This window comes from Polyodon spathula, chromosome 3 (assembly GCF_017654505.1).
Source record: "Polyodon spathula isolate WHYD16114869_AA chromosome 3, ASM1765450v1, whole genome shotgun sequence".
NCBI classification, from domain to species: Eukaryota; Metazoa; Chordata; class Actinopteri; order Acipenseriformes; family Polyodontidae; genus Polyodon; species Polyodon spathula.
The window spans coordinates 35850696-35876998 of NC_054536.1; the positions used below are offsets into that span (position 1 = coordinate 35850696).

General features: G+C 38.3%; 1 protein-coding gene across 3 annotated transcripts; it reads left to right on the forward strand.

The window, feature by feature from the left end:
* Positions 1 to 1204: 1204 nt before the first annotated feature.
* eci2 (enoyl-CoA delta isomerase 2) lies at positions 1205 to 26149 on the forward strand. 3 transcript variants are annotated; one of them, XM_041245161.1, is made up of 10 exons: positions 1205 to 1289; positions 6897 to 7059; positions 8545 to 8643; positions 9663 to 9848; positions 10910 to 10979; positions 12295 to 12397; positions 14335 to 14455; positions 21233 to 21322; positions 24799 to 24942; positions 25274 to 26149. In XM_041245161.1, the coding sequence occupies exons 2-10, from the start codon at positions 6952 to 6954 to the stop codon at positions 25427 to 25429; spliced, it is 1077 nt and encodes a 358-aa protein (XP_041101095.1). In that variant the 5' UTR covers positions 1205 to 1289; positions 6897 to 6951; the 3' UTR covers positions 25430 to 26149. The 3 variants fall into 3 exon arrangements, with proteins under 3 accessions (XP_041101095.1, XP_041101094.1, XP_041101096.1); XM_041245160.1 differs by lacking the exon at positions 1205 to 1289 and adding an exon at positions 2373 to 2469; XM_041245162.1 differs by lacking the exon at positions 1205 to 1289 and adding an exon at positions 2474 to 2551.
* The last annotated feature ends 154 nt before the right edge of the window (positions 26150 to 26303 follow it).

Here is a 26303-nt window from a genome sequence, read left to right on the forward strand (position 1 = left end):
GCATGGTCTGATGTTTCATTTATCATAAACACATTATTTAATCTACTGTGAGGGGTGTTGCTATAGAACTTCAACATATACATATTTACCAAACAGTTTATTTTAAAACTAAAGAACAGGATCACTATGAAGGCCTCAATTATCTTTTCACTGGATAAGGAGTTTTAGGAAAATACATTACATACATTTGCATTTTGATTAATCACACAAATGTACTACATTATTCAGTTTGTTACATGTATTGTTTTTGATTGCTAAAATAATACATTGGTGGTTAAACAGTTTACCTTACACCTATTAAGAAAGAACTGACTATTTAGGGTGAATGTTGATTATCTCATTTGGAATGCAAAGACTCTCAGATTTTAAATATTTAATTTAAAATTACCTAAAAATAATGCCAGACATTTATTTATAATGTTAGCTGCTAAATATCACAAACTTTATCTTGGTTAAATAGATAATCTTCCTGCATACAACATGAAATAATTTCCAAGCACACCTCAGATTCATTAGTACATTCACCAAAAACTTACAAAGCATGATATCCTATTATTAATTAAAAATGATCCTGGAATCATCTGATCTGAACATGCATTGGACATAATGTGAACACACTATCATCAGATTATTGTTTGTAAAAATATTAAACTAATTCAAAAGCAAAAATAAATATATTTCAATAAAATGTTTCTGCATTCTGTCTAATGAACATTTAGTTTGCTTTGAGATTAATTACAGAGCAACAGCATGCTCTAGCTGCCTTGAAAATGTGCCACCTCGCCTTTTAAAAACCCGCAAAAAACAGTCAATGTTTGCGTTTTGTTAGGTTTTCTGGCTGCAAAAACATGTAACATCTATGATTAGGTTTTTTTTTTTTTTTATCTCTTGGTTTGTTCCAGCTGTAGATGCTACATTGATAACTTTCAAGGACATTGGATTTTATTTTATTAAAGTGGGCAGTGTGTCTCTTATTCCAAACAGTCTTTTTTTAGAACTGTTTATTTTACTTGTAGTAAGTTAGAAAGAATGCTTCTATTGTAGGATATGGTTTTATTGGAAACTTGACAAAATACCCATACGAACTTGCAAACGTTAAAATTGCATCATGTGTCAGTATCCCACTATCTCAACAAAAGGAATGCCCCTTTAGAAGTTGCCCAGCACCCATGTATCCTAGTCCAAGCTGGTACTCTTGTTAAAGCTGGTAGCGATGTTTTTTAACTGGTCATGCTGCTTTAAGAACATTAGGCGGCGTACTGTTGATATGTTTAACGGTGAGAATTGTGGTAAGTGCGAACATTGTAGCACTATTATTGCATAAATACGGAGTAAATGGATATGCTATTAAAATATTCCGCTAGATTCTGAAGAGGGGATTTATCTGTTCATAGATATTTAGTCAACAATGGATCTGAGCAGAGATCATTGGTAGTTGTAATGTACTCTCGTGACACCATCTTTGCAATGGGCAACAGACTTGTTAGTCAGGGACTGCATGAACAAACGGCTCAGGGTTTAAAAAACTATACCAAACTGCATAGACCCTAATATATATATATATATATATATATATATATATATATATATATATATATATATCATATTGCACTTTAGCAATTTCACCTTTTGTAAATAAGATATATAATTCACTTTTTTTTGTTATGTTCTTTTGCCAAGAACGGTTTTACCAACATTTAATAAATCTTATACATATTCTGCTTTGTAATGGTGATTTCCCGCATTCATTACGTTAAACTATTCAAAATGTTTATTCACAAGCATGCAAATACATGTCCTTGTTTTAGAAACGTTGAAAGAAAAAAATAAATACTTGAGTTACAAACAAATGTTCGAATACTACATTTTTAAAACCTCTTATAATTTACCAAATATGAGAACTATGTGCACACCGTAGTACCCGCGTGATGAATTATTAACAAAGAGAAAAATGTTGTCTGTTGTTGAAGCTGACACCCTGGGATCCTTCAAGAAGCTGCTTGATGAGATTTTGGGATCAATAAGCTACTAACAACCAAACGAGCAAGATGGGCCGAATGGCCTCCTCTCGTTTGTAAACTTTCTTATGTTCTTATGAAAACCGTTTTATTTGTAATACTGAATAATACACGTTTTTTTTTTTTGTTTTTGTTTTTTATTTAAAGGATTAACTAACTAACAACAGCAGCACAAAGTAATCCACCAACTGCCAGATCATGTTACCCCCATAATATCGGCTGTAAATCAATCGTGCTGTTAATGTCCACAAACACCAGGGCTCATAATCGTTCACCGATCCTAACACTGTGATGGAATGATCACTCCACCAATTAAATAGCTGTAGTGATGTACCGTCAAAGGCGGGATCAACGTAATCAACGTGTTCATTGAACTTTGTCCTACTGACCTCACTAGTATGGCTGCTGTTTTTTACTTGTTAAGGCGGTGGCATTTGCAGAAATCAATTAGGTAAGTTAAACCGTGAATGTTTCTCTACAGTTATTTTTGTATGCATCTGGAAGCATTTCTGTCTGTAAATATAAAGTATAAGGTAAGAAGCCCTGATAGACTGTGGGTGTGTAGAGGTCGAGCTGTCAGTTTGTTTCACTATACGGCGAAACATGTTTTTTTTTTTTTTTTTTTTTTTTTTAAAGTACTTTAAACATTTTTTAATTTTAGGGAAGAAGTGCTTGCTGATTTATTAGTTTCCAAGAGCTGCAAAGTTTGTTTTGTAAACGCAAGGAGAGGATGTAATTTAACATGGTCCTATTTTTTTTTTTTTTTTTTTTTTTGTATATTGTCTCGTTACTTAAAAAAAAAAAAAAAAAAAAAAAAACACCCAGTAATCACAGTAAATAGTACAGTTAATACTTATTTATAATACAGACTTTAAGCTTACACAATACAGCGAATGCAACTGGGGGGAAGTTCAATGACATTCGCTGTATCACTTCAGACCATATCAATTGAGTGAGTATAAGACCTTGCAAAAAACAGGAGTCACATCAACCTCATGCCAGCCCGCAGGAAGAGGGCTCTTTCCGTGAATTTAGTCCAAATAAACGTTCTGAATGTACCACTGTATAACAAAAGACTCGTAGTTGATAGATGATCCAGTTTCCAGTTAAATTGTCATAAACGTGCTTTCAGCATTGTCAAGCAGAAAAGACACTGTACAATAATCCTAAACAAAAATAAAGGACTAAAATAAAGTAGCGGAGCTTGGCCATTCTGTTTAACTGGGGTTGGGTTGATAGCATACAGAACTGCCTCCTCTAAGAGTTACTTGCTTTATTAGAATAGGTCATGGTGTCGTTGTGTGGGAGTAGTGTATTTAACTGTATACAAACGGTTTGACAGTTTCATTCAGTGTCTGCTCTAACAAATCATAAATGTAAAAGTTTACAATATTTACCTTTTTTTTTTCACTTTGATTCTGGAAAAGTCTACACCCCCTTGAGCTTGTTTCACATTTTGTTGTGTTAGTGCCTCAGAGTTTCATGCATTTAAATGAGGATTTTTAACACTTATCTACACACAATACTCCACACTTTTAAAGGGGGGGGGGGGGAGTTTTTGAGAAAAGATTATATATTAAAAGTACAAAACTGAAAGATCATAATTGGATAAGTCTCCACCCGCTGAGTTAATACTTGGTGGAAGCACCTTTGGCAGCAATTACAGCTGTGAGTCTGTTGGGATAGGTCTCTACCAACTTTGCACACCTAGATTTAGCAATATTTGACCATTCTTCTTTACAAAACTGTTCAAGCTCTGTCAAGTTCCATAGAGCGTTGATGGACAGCAATCTTCAAGTAATTACACAAGTTTGATTGGATTTAGGTCGGGGCTCTGAGTGGGCCACTCAAGGACATTTACGTTTTTGTTCCTTCGCTACTCCGGTGTAGCTTTGGCTGTATGCTTTGGGTCATTGTCATGCTGAAAGGTGAACTTCTGTCCCAGTTTCAGCTTTCTTGAAGAGGGCAGCAGGTTGTCCTCAAGGACTTTTCTGTACTTTGCTCCATTCATTTTCCCTTCTATCCCGTCAAGTGCCCCAGTCCCTGCCGATGAGAAACATCCCCATAACATGATGCTGCCACCACTATGCTTCACAGTGGATGGTGTTCTTTGGATGATGCGCTGTGTTGGTTTTGCACCAAACATAACGCTTGGCATTTAGGCCAAAAAGTTCCATTTTAGTTTCATCAGACCACAACATTGTTTGCCACATGGCTACAGAATCTCCTGAGTGTTTTTGTACACTTCAGATGGGATTCAAGGTGGGCTTTCTTGGGTAAAGTACAGGCGAGATTTGTGGAGTGCTTGGGATATTGTTGTCACATGCACACTTTGACCAGTCTTGGCCATAAAAGCCTGTAGCTCTTGCAAAGTTGCCATTGGCCTCTTGGTAGCCTCTCTGATCAGTCTCCTTCTTGCTCTGTCATCCAGTTTGGAGGGACAGTCTCATCTAGGCAGGGTCTTGGTGGTGCCAGACACCTTCCGCTTCTTAATAATCATCTTGACCGTGCTCCAAGGGATATTCAAGGCCTTTTGACTTTTTTTTTTTTTACACCCATCCCCTAATCTGTGCCTTTCAACAACTTTGTCCTGGAGTTCTTTTTAAAGTGCCTTGGTGCTCATGGTTGAGTCTTTGCTTTGAAATGCACTACCTAACAAAGAGAAGCTACAGGAACTGCTGAATTTATCCTGAAATCATGTGAATCACTACAATTTAACAGCGGTGGAGGCCACTTAACTTGGTGTATGATTTTGAATGCGATTGGTTACACCTGAGCTAATTTAGGATTGCAATTACAAGGGGGTGGACACTTACCCAACCAAGCTATTTCAGTTTTTATTTTTAATTAATTTTCTACAAATTTGTAGGATATTTGTTTTCACTTGGAAGTTGTCAAGTAGGATATGTAGGTAAATGAAAAAAAAAAAAAAAAAAAAAAAACTATTAATGCATTTTAATTCCAGGATATAAGGCAACAAAAGGTGAACATTTTGAAAGTGGGTATAGACTTTCTATAGACACTGTATATTAATGTTATATTTTAAACATACGTTGGCAGTGTGTAGCAGTTTATTAGAATAAATTACAGTGGACTACTGTTTTCTTTTCTTGTTTGTTTGTTTCCGCTGGCTGGTGAAGAAAATGCATTTAACAGCTTTGAATTGGGACAAAACATTAAGATAGGGAAAGTGTTGTCAGTCAGAATAAAGAAGATTCTTATTCTTGTTCTGCTGGTGGTTTAAGGGGACCTCACGACCTCTTCTTTTTTTTCTGCCTTCCCATTTCTTTTGACCACCAGCTGCCACTGATATGGGTGTGTATACACTGTAGAGACACTGACAGTCTGTTTGTTATACTTAAATTTGTACATACATCAAGATAACCATTTGTAGGATTGAGATGCAACTCAATCTGTTGTCTGTGGCCTGAGTATTGACAGCGGTAATCAGGTCCACCATAATACCACATAATACGGTACAGTCCATTGCGTCTGCACTCAGGTACTCAAAAGAATAATGAAAACCAAAGGCGAAAGAAAAAAGGGAAAATAAAACAATAATGAAACTACAAACCAAAAGTGCTGCTTACACAGTGCCCCCACTGCCGCTATGCCAGTCAGCTTGGGTCTCGGTCCTATGCTTCGATGTGCAATGTACACTGGGGTGGCCATGGTTCCCCTGTCACTACACATGTCCTCTTGGGTACGTAATCCTATATTTTAATAGGCGGTTTATTTCAGGCTGGTTGTCTTTCTCAGCCGTGCTTGCTTGCTTGCTTGCTTTGGGTCACTTGTTCTCTGCCAGCGTGTCTGTGCATTCTCAATCGCGGCCACCCAAATGCACAACCAAGCGCAGTTCTTATGGGCTGAGTAATCCCCCAAGGCCCGCCTCTCAGCCACTCGGAGAGAGAGAAAGCCCACACACCCTCTTCCCCACCTCTCCGTGTCATCGCCATGATAGACAGGCATATCTTAAGAGGATGCCGCCCTCGTCCTGCAGTACCACGCATGCGCCAGACAGTCTGTACAAATCTCCCTGTTACAGGGGGTATATGGAGACATCTGTTTATCTGTCTGAATGTAAAGCATTTTTACATGTGCATACAGTTTACTTTGTATGTTACTCGATAGCTTTAATTGATCTGTGCTGGGTTATGCTTGTTTAATAGTTTGTTTGCATTACATCAATGGCTTATATAGGGGCATGCATTCACTTCATCAGAATCATTGTAGTTTCATGACTTTTTACAATAGGCTGGTTAGAATAACTCCTAAAAATATAGGCTTAACTTTACTTTTAACAGTGTACAGTATATGCAGCATTCCCATCCCCGTATATTGTCACAGTACATGGTGTTTTTAAAGTATTGATATTTAAGATATGTGATCACTTTAAATAACTTGTTGATCTTAAAAACATGGTCAAATGTCAAAGTTTATAGTTAATTTTTTGAAAGTTTATTATACATATTAACAGCATAAAAAAAAAAAAATTAATACATTTTGACCTCCAAATGTTACCAATACTATTTCCTATAAGAGCATTTGTTTCCCAAAAATATTTTTTGCCTGAAAGCGTCATACACTCCATTTATCATGTTAAGCATATTTTAACTTTGCATCTTTGTGAAACATCCAGTCTGACTTGTTTTAAAAAGATGAAACCTGCAGAGCCCTAGGACAATTAGGATCTGGGATATAACCATGTGGGGAAAAAAACCCCAAAAAACTACCAATTATATGGCAAAACATGCATTGCAGAATTGCACATAAATATAGTAACATATCAGAAGTTATAAAAAGTACTGCAGCTTTTCTATATAGGAATCTGTGCTTTTAGTCCCCTCTTATTTTCAGTGCTGCTTTTCCTCCCCTCAGACTGGTGCAAAGTTTGCGTTTGCCAGTGTTTCAGCTGCACACAACTGGAGCTGCAATGGGAGCAACACAGGAGGATTTCAATCAAGCAAAGGACCAATTAAAGACGTTAAAAAATGATCCTGGGAATCAAGCCAAACTACAGATCTACGCACTTTTTAAACAGGTAATGCTTTTTGTCTATGATGTGGTTTCTGTTTCAGGTTTCGTTAAAATATGTTTTCTGTGATACACTGTATTTACAGCGGAGAAATTAACTAGCATATGAACTAGGAGAACTGTTTGTTTAATAGTTGTGAAACTCACTATGACCTATCTTTAGCACAAGTTACTGGGTGAATCATTATGTGAGTTTATATAGAGGCTGTCTGTCTGTCTGATTTGTGTTTTATCTTGAACACATTTTTCCCATATATAAATAATCTATTATTATCTCTGCTGGGGATGAAATCCCCTGCGAAGGGAATGTACTGTAGTTGAGTCACACTTCACGTATGTATCTGGACAACCGCTTATCAAATCATAATGTAACTTTGTGTTACCTTTATTTTAGCACAACTAAAATTAAGTAAAGAGTATCAGATTCTGGATATAGGCCTATATAGAGCTGTCTGTCTGTCCTTTTATTCTTTAAGATCTTGAAATCCTGCTGATGTATGTCAGGATATCCAAACATGAGAAGATAATGCTTCTCCCAGCACTAGAGCTTTAAGACAATGCTTCTCCCAGCACTAAAGCTTACAGTTTGTGTTCATCATGCCTGGATTAACTTTTAAACTAACAAGGACACTTTGTAAATATGAATTCTGCAGTAATATATAAACAAATGTCATCAAGCCAGAAAAGGCTCAATTAAATGTAAAAAATAAATCCATGCTGCTCTGTAACACGAACAAAAAACAGCCTGCAGTTTGTTTTTGTCTCTTTACTGGTAGGCCCTGCTTGAATAATCCAGCTCAATAGTGAAGTTATTTTTTTATTAGAAGGAATTACACAATGGGCTGTAAAGGGGTTAATGAGCCTGTGGGGGACCATTCCCAGAGTTAAACTTTGTACCATGTCAGCAGCTTCAGGCCATGTGACATCACTGCCTGCCAAGAGCTCTTAACCTTATTTTTTAGGCTACATACGTAACTATCAAGAGCTGTCCATGACTTGCTGAACAAGTGCTTTTTATGCCTGCTAATGGGAGAACATTTCAAAAGTGGGTCTCACTGTTTCAGGGTTTTTTTTTTTTTCTGCGAAAGCCTACATTATTTTTTAGACACAAGTGTCCTTGAGAATGTAATCATTTTTGTTCCCATGCCTGTTTTGCTTTACTAATTCTAACACTATAAAAGGCTTATTTGCTTTTCAGTTATTTTACTGTAAGTATGAACGATTCATGAAATGTCCGATAATGATTCAGGTGTTAGCATAGTACAAACCTCAGAGCAATTGAGAGCCTAGTCATTGTTCTGAAACAAAGCTTTGATAAAAAAAATAAAATAAATGCCAAGGTCAATGGGAAATTGTGAATGCAGAACATGCAAGCCAAGTATGCCTTGGTTGAGAGATGTTATTTTGCGGGTATCTGTAATCCTTTTATAAGAACCTTATCTACTGCTGCTTTGTCGGCTGCTCAGTGACCTTTGTTCATGTATTTCAACAGGCTACACAGGGACCCTGTAATGCTCCAAAGCCAGGCATGCTCGACTTTGTTAACAAAGCTAAATGGGATGCCTGGAAATCCCTCGGTAGCTTGTCTCTGGTAAGTGAAGACAAACCCCAAATGGCCTGGCCATTTCCTACAGTACAATAGATGTAAAAAATAAATAAATAAATAATAACAATAATAAAATACTGGTTCTTAGAGTAAGTAGCAGGCTTTCATAACATTTAGAATTATACATCCCCACGTGTTGCTACAACTGTTTAAATAATGTACCTGTGATTTTTCTTTTCATTGTTAACATCCTGACAACTTTTTACACTTTGAGTTTTAAACTCTGTTTCAAAGCTCTTTTCAAAATGACCGCTCTAGTGCACTGGAGTTTGAGATCTGCTCTCTAAATCAGTGCAGGAAGAGCGATTGTTAAAATTAAAAAGACATAAGTTCCCTGACTTTTCTGCTCCGCACCACATCATGGATCATTCTTGCTGTGTTACCTGTTTGACAATGTGGGCAATAGTCCTTGCACAACCCATGCACTAGAGCGGCCATTTACTGCATATAAGCTGCAGGTTAAGTATAGTTAACAAAAGGCCTGCATGCACAAATTATATAGCCTATTTTTGATATTTAAAAAAAAAAAAAAAAAGGTACCGATAATGCACTAGTACCAATAAAGAAATGATAATATTGTATTTCTTATTGATCGCCTTTCTGTAACAATATAAAGCATCCTGACTCCAAACACAGAAATTGTATTTGTTATAATCTACCTTCCAAAAATGTGGTTGACAGAAAGGTAAATTGGTAAGTTTGCATGAGGTGGACTAAGAGGGCGCGGAAAAATCATGGATCGAGAATTCAGTCGGTTATTTACCAGTCACAAACATGCATTGCCAGTGAGTGGATTCAACTGTAGTTAGTTTGTTTGTTTTGTTTTATTTTAAATTTGAATGAAAACTTCGACCTATTGGTCACGTGTTTCTGTCAATTTCCAGGTCAAGTCCTTTAACCTTGTCTATCAAATACAAATTTAAGTTTACTGCATCACACATTTTTTTTTAAATTGTCTATGCAAGATCTGCATTGTAAATATTTAACAACTGTGCCTATTACAGGAGGATGCCAGGCAGCAATATGTGGACCTTGTAGCATCTTTGGTGTCAGCAGAGGCACCCCCCGAGGCTGCAGCGGCTTCTTCGGGTAGCAAGCCAGCTTTTGAGACGCTTGAACTAATTTCAGAGAACAACATTACCACCATTCGATTAAACAGACCCGACAAGAAGAACGCAATCACTGTTGCGGTAAGACAATGGAGTGGTGTCAGATCTCAATAGTAACCCTTTAAATGCATTAATAATACTGGAGACTTTTATATTAGAGTAAGTGTCTTTCAAATTACAGTTACTGTTTTTATGATGTTTTCAATAATTCTGATTTGTTCTTATTGCAGTTGTTTTAAAAAAATATATATATTTTTTTTTTAAAATTTTTTTATTTTTAGGAACTGCTTAGACATACGTAACCAAAGCCAGAGCTCTTTTTAGAAGCAAGAGCTGGTTCCAGCTAACGATCGCCTAGTTTGGATAAACTTTCCCAATGTATTGCTGGCAATATACTGCTAAGCACCAGAAGACACTGGTGCTTCCTAATATAAATACATTTCGGTTGATCTAGCTGATGTAACATATGACAGATGTCTATGACAGGCAGCTAGAGTTGAAGAACAGTGCATGGACTGAGGTTAAAATAAAGAATAAAAAAAAAAAAAACACTTAACAATACAGTCTGTAATACAGTAGCTATCGTTTTGTAGTTATTTCACACTTACTGAGGCCATATGGGTTATTTGGTTACCCTCATTGGTGTATTCTGTATTTGTGCTGCAGTTTTAATGATTCCCAAATATCTAGGAGAACCACTTCTCTGTTTGTGATGAAACTTAGTTATCATATTTTTTTTTTTTTGGTCACAATTTAAGGAGTATCAGAATCTGGGCATATAAGATAAATGTCAGTCTGTCTATGTACATAGTCAAATATTGTCATATCTACATCTATATGTTTTTGTTATTTTAATGCTGGACTAATGTTAAAAACATGTATTATCATTGAAGTTAGGTAATTAACTAAATGGTACATACAGACAGGTAAACAACAAAGACAAAGTAATGTCTGACTTGTTAACTGTATTGTATTTGCTTAGTTAGACTAACAATTTGGTTGCAGTTGTTTTAACAAGATAAACACCTGACAATGTATATTAAAGTTATTTTGAAGTCCAACTAGCTTGATGCTTGATGTGTCAAAAAAAACCACTGTGGTATCAGGAGAGTCTTCATTTGATTTTCTTTTCATCAATATAGATGTACAATGAGATTATTCAAGCGCTTGAACAAGCTGCAAAGGATGACTCTGTAATAACCGTGCTGACAGGTACCCTTCTGCTTCAGAATAAATATTTTTGCAGCTATTCATGTCTTGTGCCTGTGTTCAAACAGCCAACTTTGGAGAGATTCAGCATCGAATAACCTTTTGTAATCATTGCTGCTGCTTGATTCTTCTTTTTTTATTTTAATAGCTTTGTAAGATAAGTAATTATTCAAATGCAGCTGTAAAATATAAGTAGGGCTTGAACTTTTCTGTTTTTAATTTCCAGATCTCTACCTCCCCCTTTTTAAATGTTTGAATTAGTTGTTAAGCTGTCTCTGCATCCTAACAAACATTGCTAAAATCAAGGAGGTTTGAAATGATGGATTGGCTATCGGTGTACACTCCGAAATGAGTATTTTATGCTGAAAAGAAAATCTGTTGGGATAACTGTTAAACAAGTGAAAATAACAAAAACACAATTATTAACTCGCTGAGTGCAAGCATTAAATGCAATTAGGATCAGCAATAAGCAATTATCGTAATTTGTCACATCTGTTTGAAATAAAAATGAAACGGAACAGTCCGGCTCTGTCAATGTATAAAGGAAAGTGACGTTTTGTACTTGGCATCTTTTTCTGAGTTTAATTAGGAACAGAACAGGCTCAAAATAAGATGTCGTGATCAAAAATAAAACTGGAAAACTTCAAGCCCTAAATATAGGTTTAAACATACTTTCTTTGCCATACATTTATACATGTTACATAAGCAGAATATTGAACATATGATCATCAGAGGGCTGTGGTTATTTCACACACGAGGAATAACTACAGTGCTCTATGAACGTTTAAGGCATATCATCTACCTGTCCAAAAATACCTGGTATGTACAAAAGCAACCAACTAAGCATAAAGGTTCAAACATCCATTTATTATATGTTGTGCCACTTGAAAAACAACAAGATTTTTTCCACTCTTGATTGCCTGCCTCTCCTAAAATATCCTTGGGTATTAATGTGATTTTGTATATGATATTAGTGTTTAGAGCTGTCTATAAAACAACTGGGAAACCCCTGGCAGTACCCTTAGATTTCCCCAAAAGTGTGTTCCTGATCAGATTTCAATGTTTGGTGGGATGGTTAGTCTTAACTGGATTGTATTTAATAAATTTCTTTTTAAAACTTTAAAACAAAGTTTTTGAGTGCACCAGCATTTTGCTATATATGAATCTGGAGGGGGATATTTAAGTAAGATGTATGTGATCAGGTGGTGAAACTACCAATTTGCATGCAAGACTCAATTATTGACAGCTTTGTTATCATGCATGCTGTTCAATGGTTACCTCCAAGGAGCATGTTAACCTTTTTTTATTTTGCCTTTAGGCAACGGTGATTATTACTGCAGTGGGAACGACCTGAATAACTTCACAAATATTCCAGCTCAAGGTTTGGAACAGATGGCAAAGGATTCAGGAGAACTACTCAAGTAAGAATCGGAGGAAAGCAATGGCTATACTTCAGACCCTCAGACCACTTTCACTGTTCAGCCAGCAAGGCGGCACATTATTCTCCTAATGATTAAATGCCAAACCCCTCATTTTAGTAACGGAAAGGAATGTATTAGAGTAGAACAAACAGATTGCCTTTGTATAATCTTTATTTGATAATTGATTTAGTACTTGTTGATGAACACCTGTCACAATTCCAAATTTTTAGGCAACCACCCCAAGCAAATGTAAGTAAACAAAATTATTTTATATCTAATTACTTTTACAAAAGAGAATTGGAAAGAGATTGCGATTAAAAGGTGAAAGCTCAGTTAAGGTCAGCGGAGCCGGCAAAGAATTAAAAAAAAAAAAAAAAAGTCTGACTGTTGTGAGTAGCTATCTATAATCCTTAAGAGGTCAATATGCGTGTGATCACTGTGTCATCTCCATCGCTAAACAGTTACTTCAGAGCAATGGAAATGAAAGTGTGATAATCCAGAGATGCTGTTTACACTTGGTTGGTGAAAGTTGCTTAAATTACATTAACACTCCTAAAATGCACCAAAGTAAAGCGGGGTGTAATATACAAAATGAAGATACGATTCAACACCTAGAAAACATGAAAAGGCAAACTGAAAAGGTTCTAAGTAGATACCTTAAGGGGAGAGGGGGGAAGGGGGGGGTATTTTATTAAAGTATCAAAGCACTGTACAGTAGATGGCAGAAAAAAATAACAAACCACAATACATTTGTATAGCATGCCACACATAAAACTGCCAACCACTTAAATAAGTGTACACAATACAAAAGCAGCAATTTTAAAGTTACACTAAAGCCCACTAAGATAAGAAAGCCATTTTATAGAAGTGCGTTTTTAGTCTTTACTTGGAAACTGACGGTCCCAGATTCCCTGACAAACGAAGGCAGAGCATTCCATAATTTAGAAGCTCTACAAGAAAAAGCCCTACCGTGTTGCTTTTGTTGACCCTTGGAATAACCAGCAGCCACGCATCCTGTGATCTCAGAGTGTGGTTTGGAAGGTATGGGGTCAGTAACTCCTGCAAATAACTAAGTGCTAATCCATTCAGGACCTAGTAAGTTAATAACAAAATCTTAAAATCAATTTTGTACTGCACAGGGAGCCAGTATAAAAAGGACAAAACGGGTAATATGATCACTTTTCCTGGTTTTAGTCAGAATTAACAGCGGTATTCTGAACAAGCAGCAAGCGGGACACCACACGTTTTTGGGATACCAGAAAAAAGTGCATTACAATAATCAACTGTAGATGAAACAAAGGTATGCATTAGTCTCTTGGCATCAGATATGGAAATAATTGGTCTAAGTTTGGCTATATTTCTCAAATGGTAAAAAGATACTTTACTAAGTTCCCTATTCTAGTCTCAAATGATAGATCAGGATCAAAGATAACCCCCAAACTGAGGCAGATTTCCCCAAATTTCTAGTTTGTTAGGGTTAGGAGTGGGCTTTAAACCACATGGGCTGTTGTAGCTTCAGCTTCAGAATCTTTTATATATATATATATATATATATATATATATATATATATACACACACAGTATTGGTATCTCAAACTGGGCCATGTTCTTGCTAAACGTTGCTTAGAGATGTGTGTAGAGGATAAGTACTTGAGACCTTAGTAGCTCCTCTGCGATTTGAGATGTTTTCATGCTCTACTGGGCAATGTGGTCTGAGGGTTTTCATGTCCAGCTTTGCTACTGTATTACTGTGTGACTTCATGGTAAGCTGTTTGACAGTTGGCTGATATGTGACAGGTTCCACAAAATCTTTGTTTTTTGTATATAGGCTATTAAAAAAAAAAAAAAACAACAACAAAACAAACACACACACAGTGCCAATACTAACATATTTGCACCAATAATAATAGGACATGCAATACCATTTTTTTCTGCAGGGACTTTGTGAATGCTTTCATTGATTACCCTAAGCCACTGATTTCACTGGTTAATGGCCCAGCTGTTGGGATATCAGTCACTGTGTTGGGATTGTTTGACGTTGTCTACGCCACAGACAGGGTAAGTCTTGTGTCTCACAGCTTGGAGAAAGTGGGACTGTAGAACCTTAAAAGGAATGCAACGACAGTTTGGATACAGAGTAATGCATTCTTGGCAGAAAGGTGATTTTCCTACCTTTTCTAATCCGGTCATTACTTTGTGTTGCTGGAAACTGCAGTACTGCCTACAAGGCTGATGTTTTGACCAACATTTGTTCTTCATTTGGGATTGTTTTATTAAAATAAAATGAACCGATTAGAACCCATGGTGCTCTTTACTAAGACACTGGGCAAAGAGTACAAATAAAGAAAAGATTTAGAAGATTAGTTGGAAAGATTTAGTTGAGGAAATACTGAAATGGGACACGAGTCGAGTTACTTAATGAAAGCAAACCTTTAATCGCTGCAGTCGCTTTCAAAAGTAGCCCCAGCAGCTGCATTGTAAACAAGCAAGCGAGTTCAAGAAGACTCTGAATAGATGTAAATAAGGGATACAAAGTGCAGCTTACATGTAAATGGGCTATGATTAATTTAGTGTTTCTGCTAGTGCTGTTTAATATTTTTGAAACCCATTTATATAAATTTGAGTTTGACCTGATGCAGATAGACTTGCACTTGTTTATAAATACAAGTTGTAATATACTCCCCTCTGTGGCTATTCATTCTACTTCATAAAGATTGTCAAACATATTTCTGATGTGTGAAATGAATTGCATTCGAACCATCAATCTCAGACCTGTTGCAGTCAGACTAAGAAGAAGCAGTACCACTTTCGCTAGTTCAACTAATTTCCTCTATTGTGAACAGACTGGTAGGCAGAGCTCAGCTAGCAACCTAGCATGTTTGGCATGGCAACAAGAAAACATTGTAAACTGTTTTGTTCAGTTTAGTTTTTTTGAAATTTGAATTTGAAACAGTGCTGGATGATTTAGTAGGTGTATGCCTTGAGAGATTCACATTTTATAAAGTGTATTTTTTAGTTAGGTGGGGGAGGGTGTATCAACAGTGTTTTTTTAAATACTCTGATTGGTGAGTAGCAAACAACAATCCTTAAGGTAGAGGTTCCTAAACGTTTTTCCTTTGCAACCTCTTTTGAGACTTCATGTACGTGACCCCAGGAAGGAACCACAAAACATGGCGACCAGTGCATTAACCCTTTGAGGTGCGGACCAGTTCCGACATTACAATTTTCCCTTAACGGTACAATGTCGGACCCTGTCCCACATCAGAAAGACTTCAAGCACGGGTCTCTAGTCTTTTTTTTCTCAAGAAAAAAAGCTGAGAAAACCTTTCAATGGCTGAGTGAAACCGATAGGAGCCAAGAGAAGATGAAAAAAAGGGCAGATCTGAGCAATACACATAGCCCCTCCACTGAGATAAAGCGGACAATAAACAAACACGATAGCTGCTTCTGCATCCAGCGCTCCAAGAATCCGAGATTCGCAGAGCTTTTTGAGATGCTATAGTAATAAAATAATGACCTGGCTCACTTATCGAAGAGATTGGCGGTGAGTGATCAGGAGAGGATTTATCAGTATGCACGACTGTGAAGAGGTATGTGATAAATATAGAGAACAAGGGATGGGGCGGGGCTGGAGATGCAGTACTGAGGGTCCTGTCGATATACAGTGCCATTTACACCTGTTTTACTGTGAAAAAATAAATAAATAAACTCCGTGTGAAATAAACGGCGTGTGTGAAAATAAATTGGACCTGACAAACCTCGCAGGCATTGAATAAATGGACCCCAAAGGGTTAATACGTTATTTAATGTACTCGACAAGTCTAATGTGACACGCGGGCTTGCGACACAGCTTCTCAGAATCCAGCAGTGTTAAAACCGCACATCTAGTTTCTGACGTTACATCCACGGTGGTTTGATACAGAGACTTGATGCGCACAAGTGTGGCGAGTCCAGCATCACACAAATAAGTGCTGGCAATCAGTTTTAAGGTACGTGTTGAGAGACAGAATATTCACTGTTGACAGTGAACCAGAACTCTAGGAGAGAAAGTCGGACATATGTTTCTTGCAAGTGTCAATCACAGGAAATTTTAGTCAGCTGTTAGATTTCAGCTGTTGGCAAATCCATGGCATTGTGGTTTTGCACCCAATCTTATTTTGTCATGTCTAAGTTGGGGGTGGGGTGGGAAATGAGACAAGACGCAAACTGTGTCTCCAGTTGGCTGAGATGCTCAGCCACGACCTATGTGGGAGGCTGAATAATTTCATTGTCAGCCATGAAAACAAAGTTGTGGGAAGGATTCATGGTTTGATTTCAATACATATTGTTCCAGAAAGCAATTTTTTTCATGAATGCTGTGATTCGATCACAGCTGAAAGATGTCGGTGTTCTTTCCTTGCAAACCTGCATTCAGTTCTTTCAGTTTGGCAAATATCTGTGGCATGTGCAAGAAGGAACGTTTTATTTTGATCAAAGACGATTTTTTTTTTTTCAGTCCATCGCATAGGCAAGCAGCTGTTCTCAGTTAAAAAAAATCATTGTAGTACCCTTCCTTTTTGAGAGTCAACGAGCTTCAGTGTGGAACAACAACACGTTGTGATCGGACCCCATGTCTTCATACAGTTTTGCAAACAGACGCGCGTGAAGAGGGTGAGGCTTGAAGTCGTAGTTGCTTTCAGTGGATCATCCAAAATTGAGAATTGCACTCTCTCATACGTATGGCACAAAAGCTAAGAATTGTGCATCACGCCCTTCAGTGCTCAAATCAACTTGAAGTGCAAAAGCATCCTTGTTTTTCGGACGTTCCACCAGCATGTTTTCTTGATTTGTTGTTATCACCTCGATCCTTTGCTTCAGTGTTGTTGGAGAGAGGTATTGCTGTTTGTTTGCCTCAGTTTCTTCACATGTTGTTTTCACCATAACAACTGCAGCGGGCAAAATGATTTTGGTTTCCCCAATTATTCCTTGTGAAGGGTTTTCAAGTGTCGCTGCAGTTTATTTGGCTGCGTGTTTCGCTAGATAACACCTTGTGACATTGGGCGTTTTGGCTTTTTTTCATTTTTCACAAATGCACTGGTGAAGCCATACTCAAGGAAAGCCTCATTGTATTTGCGAGCAAGTTTCTTGCCCTCTTCTTGTTTTCTATTCATATTCAAATCCGTAGACTTACTGTTGGAAGTTGATGCTGTTCATTTAAAAAAAAAAAAAAATATCCATGGCAATCTTCTATCACAATTAGCAAATCAAAGAGAGGGTGGAATGGGGCGTCTTTCAATGATGTGCTTTTGAGACTAGCGAGTGGGAGGGCCGTATTTGGTAAGGGAGTGTCACACCAGACCAGTCAGACCAGAAGCAGGAAACAAGCAACAGAGAGGTGGAGTTTGGTGGAGCTGAGCGAATGCTTTCGCTCAGCATTTAATAAATAAACAGAACAGAAAATAAAAAGGTTGTAACAAACAAATACAGGACACTGCACTCGTCGCCAAAACAAAAAGACAAACAACGAACTATACAGACAAAACACGGTGAGCAGATTGAACTACTTATTACTTTTACAATGATTACCCCGTCTCCTATCCCGTTCTCCACTCACCGAACACACAGCCCAGAGTAGGTGAAAACATGCAGCTTTTATGTAGCTGTACCGAGACTCAATTGGTAATCGTTCAATTGGAGTCGCGGTACAACTGCACGTTAAATAAAGTGCAATTCCCCGTGCTCACATATTACTTTTTACTTGCACGTGAAGTGCTGTACAATCCCGTGCCTAAATACAATTATACATTTTTAAAAACACGTGAAACACAGACCCGTTTATATCTTGTGTACCAATGCATATACACCACCATTTAACAACCGGAGGCTTCAAGGGGCCCACAGGTCGTAAGGCTGTTGGCAGCAATGCTGACAGCGGGGTGGCATACTCCTGCCACTCTTCTGCTGCTGGTGGCAATGCCGGCAGCTTCCCAGCTGACAGCGGAAATGCCATCAGCAGAGACATTAATAGTCCCCAGTCTGGCTCCTCCAGCCGGGGTAGTCCTGGCAGCGGAAAAGGTTGCTTAGGGGGTGGTCTCCTGACCTCCCCCCTTCTTCGTAGCCGGCAGCTCCCCTTGGTGGGGCTCTGACCACAGTACTTCCTGCTGCGATGCGGCACAACAGGCAGCACCGGGCGAAACGAGACAGGCATCCTTGGGCGAAGCGAGGCAGGGAGTCAGGACAAGCTGGAGTGTGGGTGTTGGCCCTCTTCTCGGCCACTGCGGCCGGGCGGCTTTTCCCCGTGCTTCCCTCAGCAGCCTATGCAAAGGCTGCTGAGGACCTCCAGCATCTAGTCCTGGTCCCTCTGGTGAAGGGAGAGGCAGCTCCTGCTCCTCTCCCCCTGATGATGATGGAGGCAGAGGCAGCTCCAGCTCCTCTCCTCGTGATGGTGGGGGAAGTGATACCAGCAGGCATTCATCCTCTGCTGGTGGGGGAAGTGATACCAGCAGGCATTCATCCTCTGCTGGTGGGGGAAGTGATACCAGCAGGCATTCACCCTCTGCTGGTGGACAGGGACCCAGCAGGCATTCACCCTCTGCTGGTGGGGGAGTGCACCAGCAGCTCATGCACCCTCTGCTGGTGGACGATGGAGGTGGCAGGCATGTAATCCTCTGCTGGTGGCGGAGGCAGAGGCAGCTCCTGCTGCTCTGTTCCTGGCGATGGAGGTGGCGGAGACGTGTAATCTCTTGCCGTTGAAGGTGGCGGAGACAGGCAGCTCCTGCTGCTCTGCTTCTGCCGATGGAGGTGGCAGAGGTGTGTAGTCTCCTGGCGGTGGAGGTGGGAGCGGCGGGTAGTCTACCCTTATTACAGGGGACTGGTGCGGCTCTCCCTCATTTGCAGAGGACTGGTGCGGCTCTCCCTCACTTGCAGGGGATGACAGCAGAGGGGTCTCTCCCTCTGGCGCTGGAGACGGCACCAACGGCTCCTCTCCCTCTGGCTGTGGAAGCAAAACCAGCAGGCATTCTTCCTCTGCTGGTGGAGACTTGGGTGGTGGACGCTCTGCCTTCCTCCTCCTTTCACCTTCTCTGCCTCCTTCTCCCCTTCCTCTCCTGGGCCAGTTCCTCCTCTCCCTCTTGGTAGGGGCAGCGGAAGGGACAGTTGGCGAACAGATGGTCCTGGTCGCAGAGGAGGCACCCCGGCTATGGCTTGTTAAATCGCCATGGATGTCTGGCCATTAGGCGGCACTCCTCCCTGTCCTTCACCTCTTTATCCTCCTTCCATCACATTTTATTTATTTATTTTGTAATCATTTTTTTTCTTTTTCCCTCAAAAACTGTGGTTCCTGCTCTGGTCTGACACTTGGAGGCGCTGTTATCACACTTCTCACACCACGTGTCACAAAGACGGCCGGAATGGGTGACGTCAGACCAGAAGCAGGAAACAAGCAACAGAGAGGTGGCGTTTGGTGGAGCTGAGCGAATGCTTTCGCTCAGCATTTAATAAATAAACAGAACAGAAAATAAAAAGGTTGTAACAAACAAATACAGGACACTGCACTCGTCGCCAAAACAAAAAGACAAACAACGAACTATACAGACAAAACACGGTGAGCAGATTGAACTACTTATTACTTTTACAATTATTACCCCGTCTCCTATCCCGTTCTCCACTCACCGAACACACAGCCCAGAGTGGGTGAAAACATGCAGCTTTTATGTAGCTGTACCGAGACTCAATTGGTAATCGTTCAATTGGAGTCGCGGTACAACTGCACGTTAAATAAAGTGCAATTCCCCGTGCTCACATATTACTTTTTACTTGCACGTGAAGTGCTGTACAATCCCGTGACTAAATACAATTATACATTTTTAAAAACACGTGAAACACAGACCCGTTTATATCTTGTGTACCAATGCCTATACACCAACATTTAACACACCACCCGCAACATATACAGAAAATACACACAGGGGTGGGCACTTTGTCACAGGGAGTTACGTGATTGGCAGAGATCAGTACAGCATATGCAGACTTGTTTGCAGGATGGGTTATCACACTGCGCTGAGAGGCTGCTGCACCTTTTCAGCAGGAGAGATACCTAGGTGGCTTCTCGTGACCCAGTCTGTTGATGGGGCGTCCCCACTTGGTAACCACTGCCTTAAGGGCTAAATATGCATGTGATCACCGTGTCTGCTCCATTGCTGAAAAATGACATTCGAGTAATGGAAAGGAAAGTGTGATGATAATCCAGAGCTTGCGTTAACCCTTTGCAAGTGAGTTGCTTAAAATCTGTTTAATGCTGAAATTGCATTAACGCGCCTAAAATACATGAAAGTAAAGGGGGATATTACGCAAAATAAAGGTAAGCTTTTAAAAACATGAGGGGGCGGGGGCTTTAATATGTAAACCACTTAGGCTGCTTTAGCTTCAGAGTCTTTTCAAATTGATGTAGCCATGTATACAAAGTATTATATTGGTATCGCAACTTTTACCATGTTCTTGCTAAAAAAAATATATTGGTACTGTTCCCCACTGACCAAAGCACACGTCTCCTAATCCTTATAGCATGTTGTACAAGTGAAGTTCTTACAATGTCGCCACACTCCAACACAAATTGGTAATAATGTGTTTGTGTGAATGTGTGTCATTTTAAATATGAAAAGTCCAATTGTCTAATGAGACAACACCTTTCGTGGAAAACACATTTACGAAATGAAATTGAATGGTAGGTCTAGCATTAAAACTGTAATGTGTCTGTTGCCTTTTTTTTATGTTGTCTTGTAATGTATTTGATCATTTATAGAGGCTTGAGTCAAAAGTCAAAACAAACTAATGCGTCTTCTCCACACCCCATTACAGGCAACATTTCACACACCATTTAGTCAGCTTGGACAGAGTCCAGAAGGATGCTCCTCTTACATCTTTCCTAAGATAATGGGTACAGCAAAGGTAAGATAAGAGGTTTTCATGTGCTTCAATTTATAAATCGATGCAACGCTTATAAGCTTACTTAATAATCAATTCTATATTGTAAATATAAACAGTGATGGATCGTATTACTGCCACCATAAGTGTTTTGGCTTATTGAGTATTCTTAGCATGGCCAACACTCAGAAAGGACAAATTGCTGTACTGGTTATGTTCCTTAAAACACAAGCACTGTATTTAGAGGTGAAGTATTTACATTCTGTTGACATTCCTGTTTTTTTCTTTACATTTTACATGATATTACTGTGATAGACCTGGAAAAAAAATGAAAGTCACCCCCTGCAAATCTAGTCCTAATCTCAAAACACGTTTTCACATGACATGTTGTCTATATTTACAACATGAAACCAATCTGTAAATTCAATCAAACTTCCTTCCAGTGTCAAATTCAGGCTTTTCTTATAAAGGTCAATTTTTACCAGCAATAATTTCTTTTGTCTCCTTGCCAAAGTTTCTCATGTATCGTCCATTAATTATTTACCATAAATCACCTGATAGCAAGAAGTCTGAAAGTGCTTTTATCATTTTCACTCCATAAATAAATAATTTAACCCTACGAGTTAAGAAGGTGCAAAAGCAATGTAACTGTGCACTAGCGAGCAAATGTTAGATCTGCTTTCAGGACTGAATGCAACCATTCACTTTACATTTCACACAACTATGGGCACGATTTACAAACCATTCTAGTTGCTGTTAGTACCGTTTCTGACTTTGAGTAAGTAGTGGGATTAGAAAAGTAGAAAAATATAGCATTCTACGTCCCCACGTTTTCCTACAACTGTTTAATGTACCAGTATTTGTCATTTTTATTGTTAACATCCTGACAACTTTTTACACTTAAACTTTAGTCTGTTTCATGACTCCTTTCGAAACGTCCTGTTCTGCTCTTTAATAACCCACTAAGGTCAGTCTGTGTGCTTGAACTCGTGCTATTTACATGTTTTCTGACTGTTTTTATGAAGGCAATTGAGGCCTCACTATGTTAATTATGTTATCTATGCAATTCAAGGAAGCGTAAAACACTTGTTAGCAGCTTCTCAATGGAGTAGGGCTGTGTTCGAAGGTTCGCTCGCTAGCCAGGAACTCAAAGGTAGTTTTAAACCTTCGAAGGTTCGTCAAATTGCAGTCACACACTGTATAGATTTTTTTGTTGTGTTTTATCTGCAGATAAACGTAATTCCACTGTAGCAGCACATAATTTTAATGGAAGTGCCTGAAAGCCAGACCAAGGCAATACTAAACCGGACAGGGCACCAAGAATGCGAAACGTCTTAAACTTTAATACATGACTACTATAGTCTTTTATATAAAACATAATTACCATTATACAAGTCTTTTTAGTGCCCTGTCTGGGCAGTTTTGTTCTGGAAGCATTTGAATTTATTAAAATATGAAAATTCATATAATTATTTTTAATAGAGTAATAGTTTTATGGTATAGTTTAAGTCGGTTTGCATTAATACCCCATCCAAGCAGATTTGTCTTGATCCAGTTTTCACCCATTCGCTGTTTTAATATACAGTTAGTATGACTACAAATGTTTAATTGTAGTATGAAATTGTGTAACACCTCCCGGTACGGAAGCATACAAAACAGCACACATGCCTTCAGCTTCAAAATATCAGAATGTAGAGCGACTGCCAGTTCAGTGAGATGAGGCACAGAACAAATTATAGGATACTTTTAGGATCTTTTTACTTAAAAACAGATAAAATAACACAAACAAGGTTGCCAAGAAAATCACCCAAATACATTTTAAAAGACATTGGTTTATTGTAAAAATCCTAAAATAGCAACACATTGTTTACAAGGTACTTGTTTTAGACCATCATTCCATTCACCAGTAAATAGGTAGCGAGATATTGAATGGTTAGACAAGGTTCACATTAAAATGGGAATTATTTACTTTGTAAATGTAACAATGCTGCTACCCAACAAATAGAGGGGATATACGTTTTTACAGAACACAGTAAAATAGCAATAATAAAAACAAAATGCCGCTGTCTAAAAACACACACACACACAATGTCAGTACAGAGGAGGAAACAGAGAGAGATATATAGCCTATTCTGTTTCACTTCCTAAATTACAGCCGGTTACAGACAGCCTAAAAACACTTGTGTTCGTTATTCAAAACTAGAATACAATCAGCCCAATACTTAGTATGCTCCATTTACTGGTCTGTTTCACTGTCTCTTACTCATCATTACAAGCTCCAAATGCTGCGTTCCCACTCCTGCAAACAGACACAAACCCCAAGATGGCCATCCTGTTTGTAAAAACATAGGCTGTTTATATCCAGGTACGTAAATTGATCAATAATTCAATTAGTTGGTGCCCAATAAGGCAGATAAAGGGAAACCAGTGGAGAAGCCAACATAACATGATACAAATCAATTATAAAGTGTCAGACAACATAAAGCTTGCACTAATCAAATCAATAAATACAATTAGAAAAAAAAATACAAATTTATTCACTTTAACTAATTCAGGGATTATTTGAATGCCGATATCCCAAATGTACATTTTCTCTTTGCCTCAACACAAGGAAATACAACCTTGCTAAACTAATGATTAGCTTGTATGCCATTCATGAGTTACAGAGGAAGCAAGGATTAAAGTTTGGAGGAGTGATAATAACACACCACCAGTCTTCTTTTCAGTTTTATCACTGGTATGTGAATCAAGCCCTGTGTGCTTAATTATTAGGCATAAAGTGTTGGTGACTACATGCATCTAGTTGTCAAGTAAAAGGCATGTGAAATTCTCTCCTTTCAGTAGCTGGCTCTTCACCTATTTCAACTAATTGGAATTTCAAGTGTCTTCCTCAACCCCTCTGAGAATCTTCTTAATATTTAATTTAATGAGCTGCTGATAATGCCAGCAAATCCTGACAGTAAGCCATACTGTCAAGTAGTTACACTAATGGCTTGTGTCTTTAGATGCCTTCTGGATAAATATATACAATAAAATAAATGTGCAATAATGCATTTATACAGTGTTTCCGGTCATTACTTCCTTCTGACATGGAGGAATCTTTTTATGTCATGATGTATTTAACTGAATTTCAGTGAAGCTGTCACTGTTTGACTTGTTAAAAGGTGTCTTGGTCAAACGTTAATCAGCAGTTCTTGTATTTTGCTAGAATTGTTATAAAGCGAGGGAGGGAAAGTTGTTCTGTCATTTTATATCTCAAAGTGCTGGACACCATGTAGGCTGTAAAGAAGGATGTTTTTCGTGTTTTTCTTTATACTTCACCATTACTCTATTTTAATTGAATAGGCAAAGTGGATCAAGGCTCTTTGTTAAGCAGAAAATGCTATTTCTGGATTTGTGCTTTTTGAAGGGGGGAGGGGTTTAGTAAAAAAAAAAAAAAAAAAGGTAGCAAAAAATAAATCTGCACCACTGTGGATGTGTGACAAACTTGTCTCCCGTAGGCGAATGAAATGCTTCTGTTTAACAAGAAGCTGACAGCTCACGAAGCCTGCGACTTGGGGCTGGTCACCGAAGTTTTCCCTGATGGCACTTTTCAAAAGGAAGTGTGGACTCGGCTGAAAACGTATGCTCAGCTTCCCAAGAATGTAAGTGCTAGCACCTTTTAAGGAAGCCTTGAAGAACTTACAAGTTGTTTTCTCTTGGTATTAAAACAGATATGGTCTAATTTCATTTAAACGTGTTGTCAAAATCTATCCATCAGTATGATAGGAGACCATTTCCAACCAGACGCAAGGGTGGTTGAGTTTAAAAATAAATAAATAAACTCTTGCTCTGACTAGGTACCATAATACTACTTCAGGGAATTGGATCTTTTGTAACTTCGGTTCTCTGCTTAACATTTAAAAGTCTTAATTATGGCACAGAATTTCATCTTGTCGCTATTTACAAGTTCATCTTCTACTTTATATATTTCAGTCTCTGGCTTTCTCAAAACAACTGGTCCGAGGGATGGACAAGGAGAAGCTCCATGAGGTCAATAATCAAGAGTGTGAGAGGCTGGTGGAGAGGTGGCTCTCTGATGAATGCATGAATGCAATTATGAGCTTCTTCCAAAAGAAGTCAAAATTGTAATCTAATAAAGGCAGTTTCCTAATCGGATACCATCCAAGTGACACTTGTTGCACTACATTCAGTATTAGAAAATACAGTACATATTTTACGTGTTGCATTTTAATGGAGCTACTAACAAAGTAGGTGTTGGACTAAGTACTCTTAGTGTTTATTCTTTTACAGTGGATCAGATAATTGATTGTAATAATTTGCATTTATTTCTATCCAGTTTCATACCAGAAAGAGCATGAGCATTAATCAGATATTTCCTGGATAATGTCTGTTGAATTTAAATTGAAGTTATTTACTCAGGATAGCCTTTTTTTTAAATTGACGAGAAGACTTCTGTTGCAGGCCTTTTTATATTTCTCTATAAATTCTTACAAAGTTTCACCATACAATTCTAACATTCATGTACAAAATATTGACATGGCCTATGCAGCACACAATGCAATTGTCATGTCTATCAACTAAAAAAAAATCCAGGCAAAACATATCAAAAGCTGTCTAACAATATTGTTAATTGAAAAAGTGTGCCACTGATTTAATTGAGTCTTGGTGGGTTTACAATGTACAGCTGCATATATGAGCAGCTTTGTAACAACTGAACCATATGTGTACCATCTTGTAGAAAAGCATTTTTTTAAACCTCTAAATAATGAATCAGTTGCCTTATTGTGCCGCTCAAAGAATAAACCAAGAAATCTCATATTTCTTTAAAATAAATCCACAAAACTGCAATGGCTAATGTTTTTCTTTCTTTGGATACCAGTTTGCACTTGTAAAGGTAGTAACTTTGCCATGTTTGATTTATTAAAAAGACTTGTGGATTGCATCTGAGGAAGATGTAGGATCGCTGTTTTCCTTTCATTCAGGACCGATGGGACTGTGCATT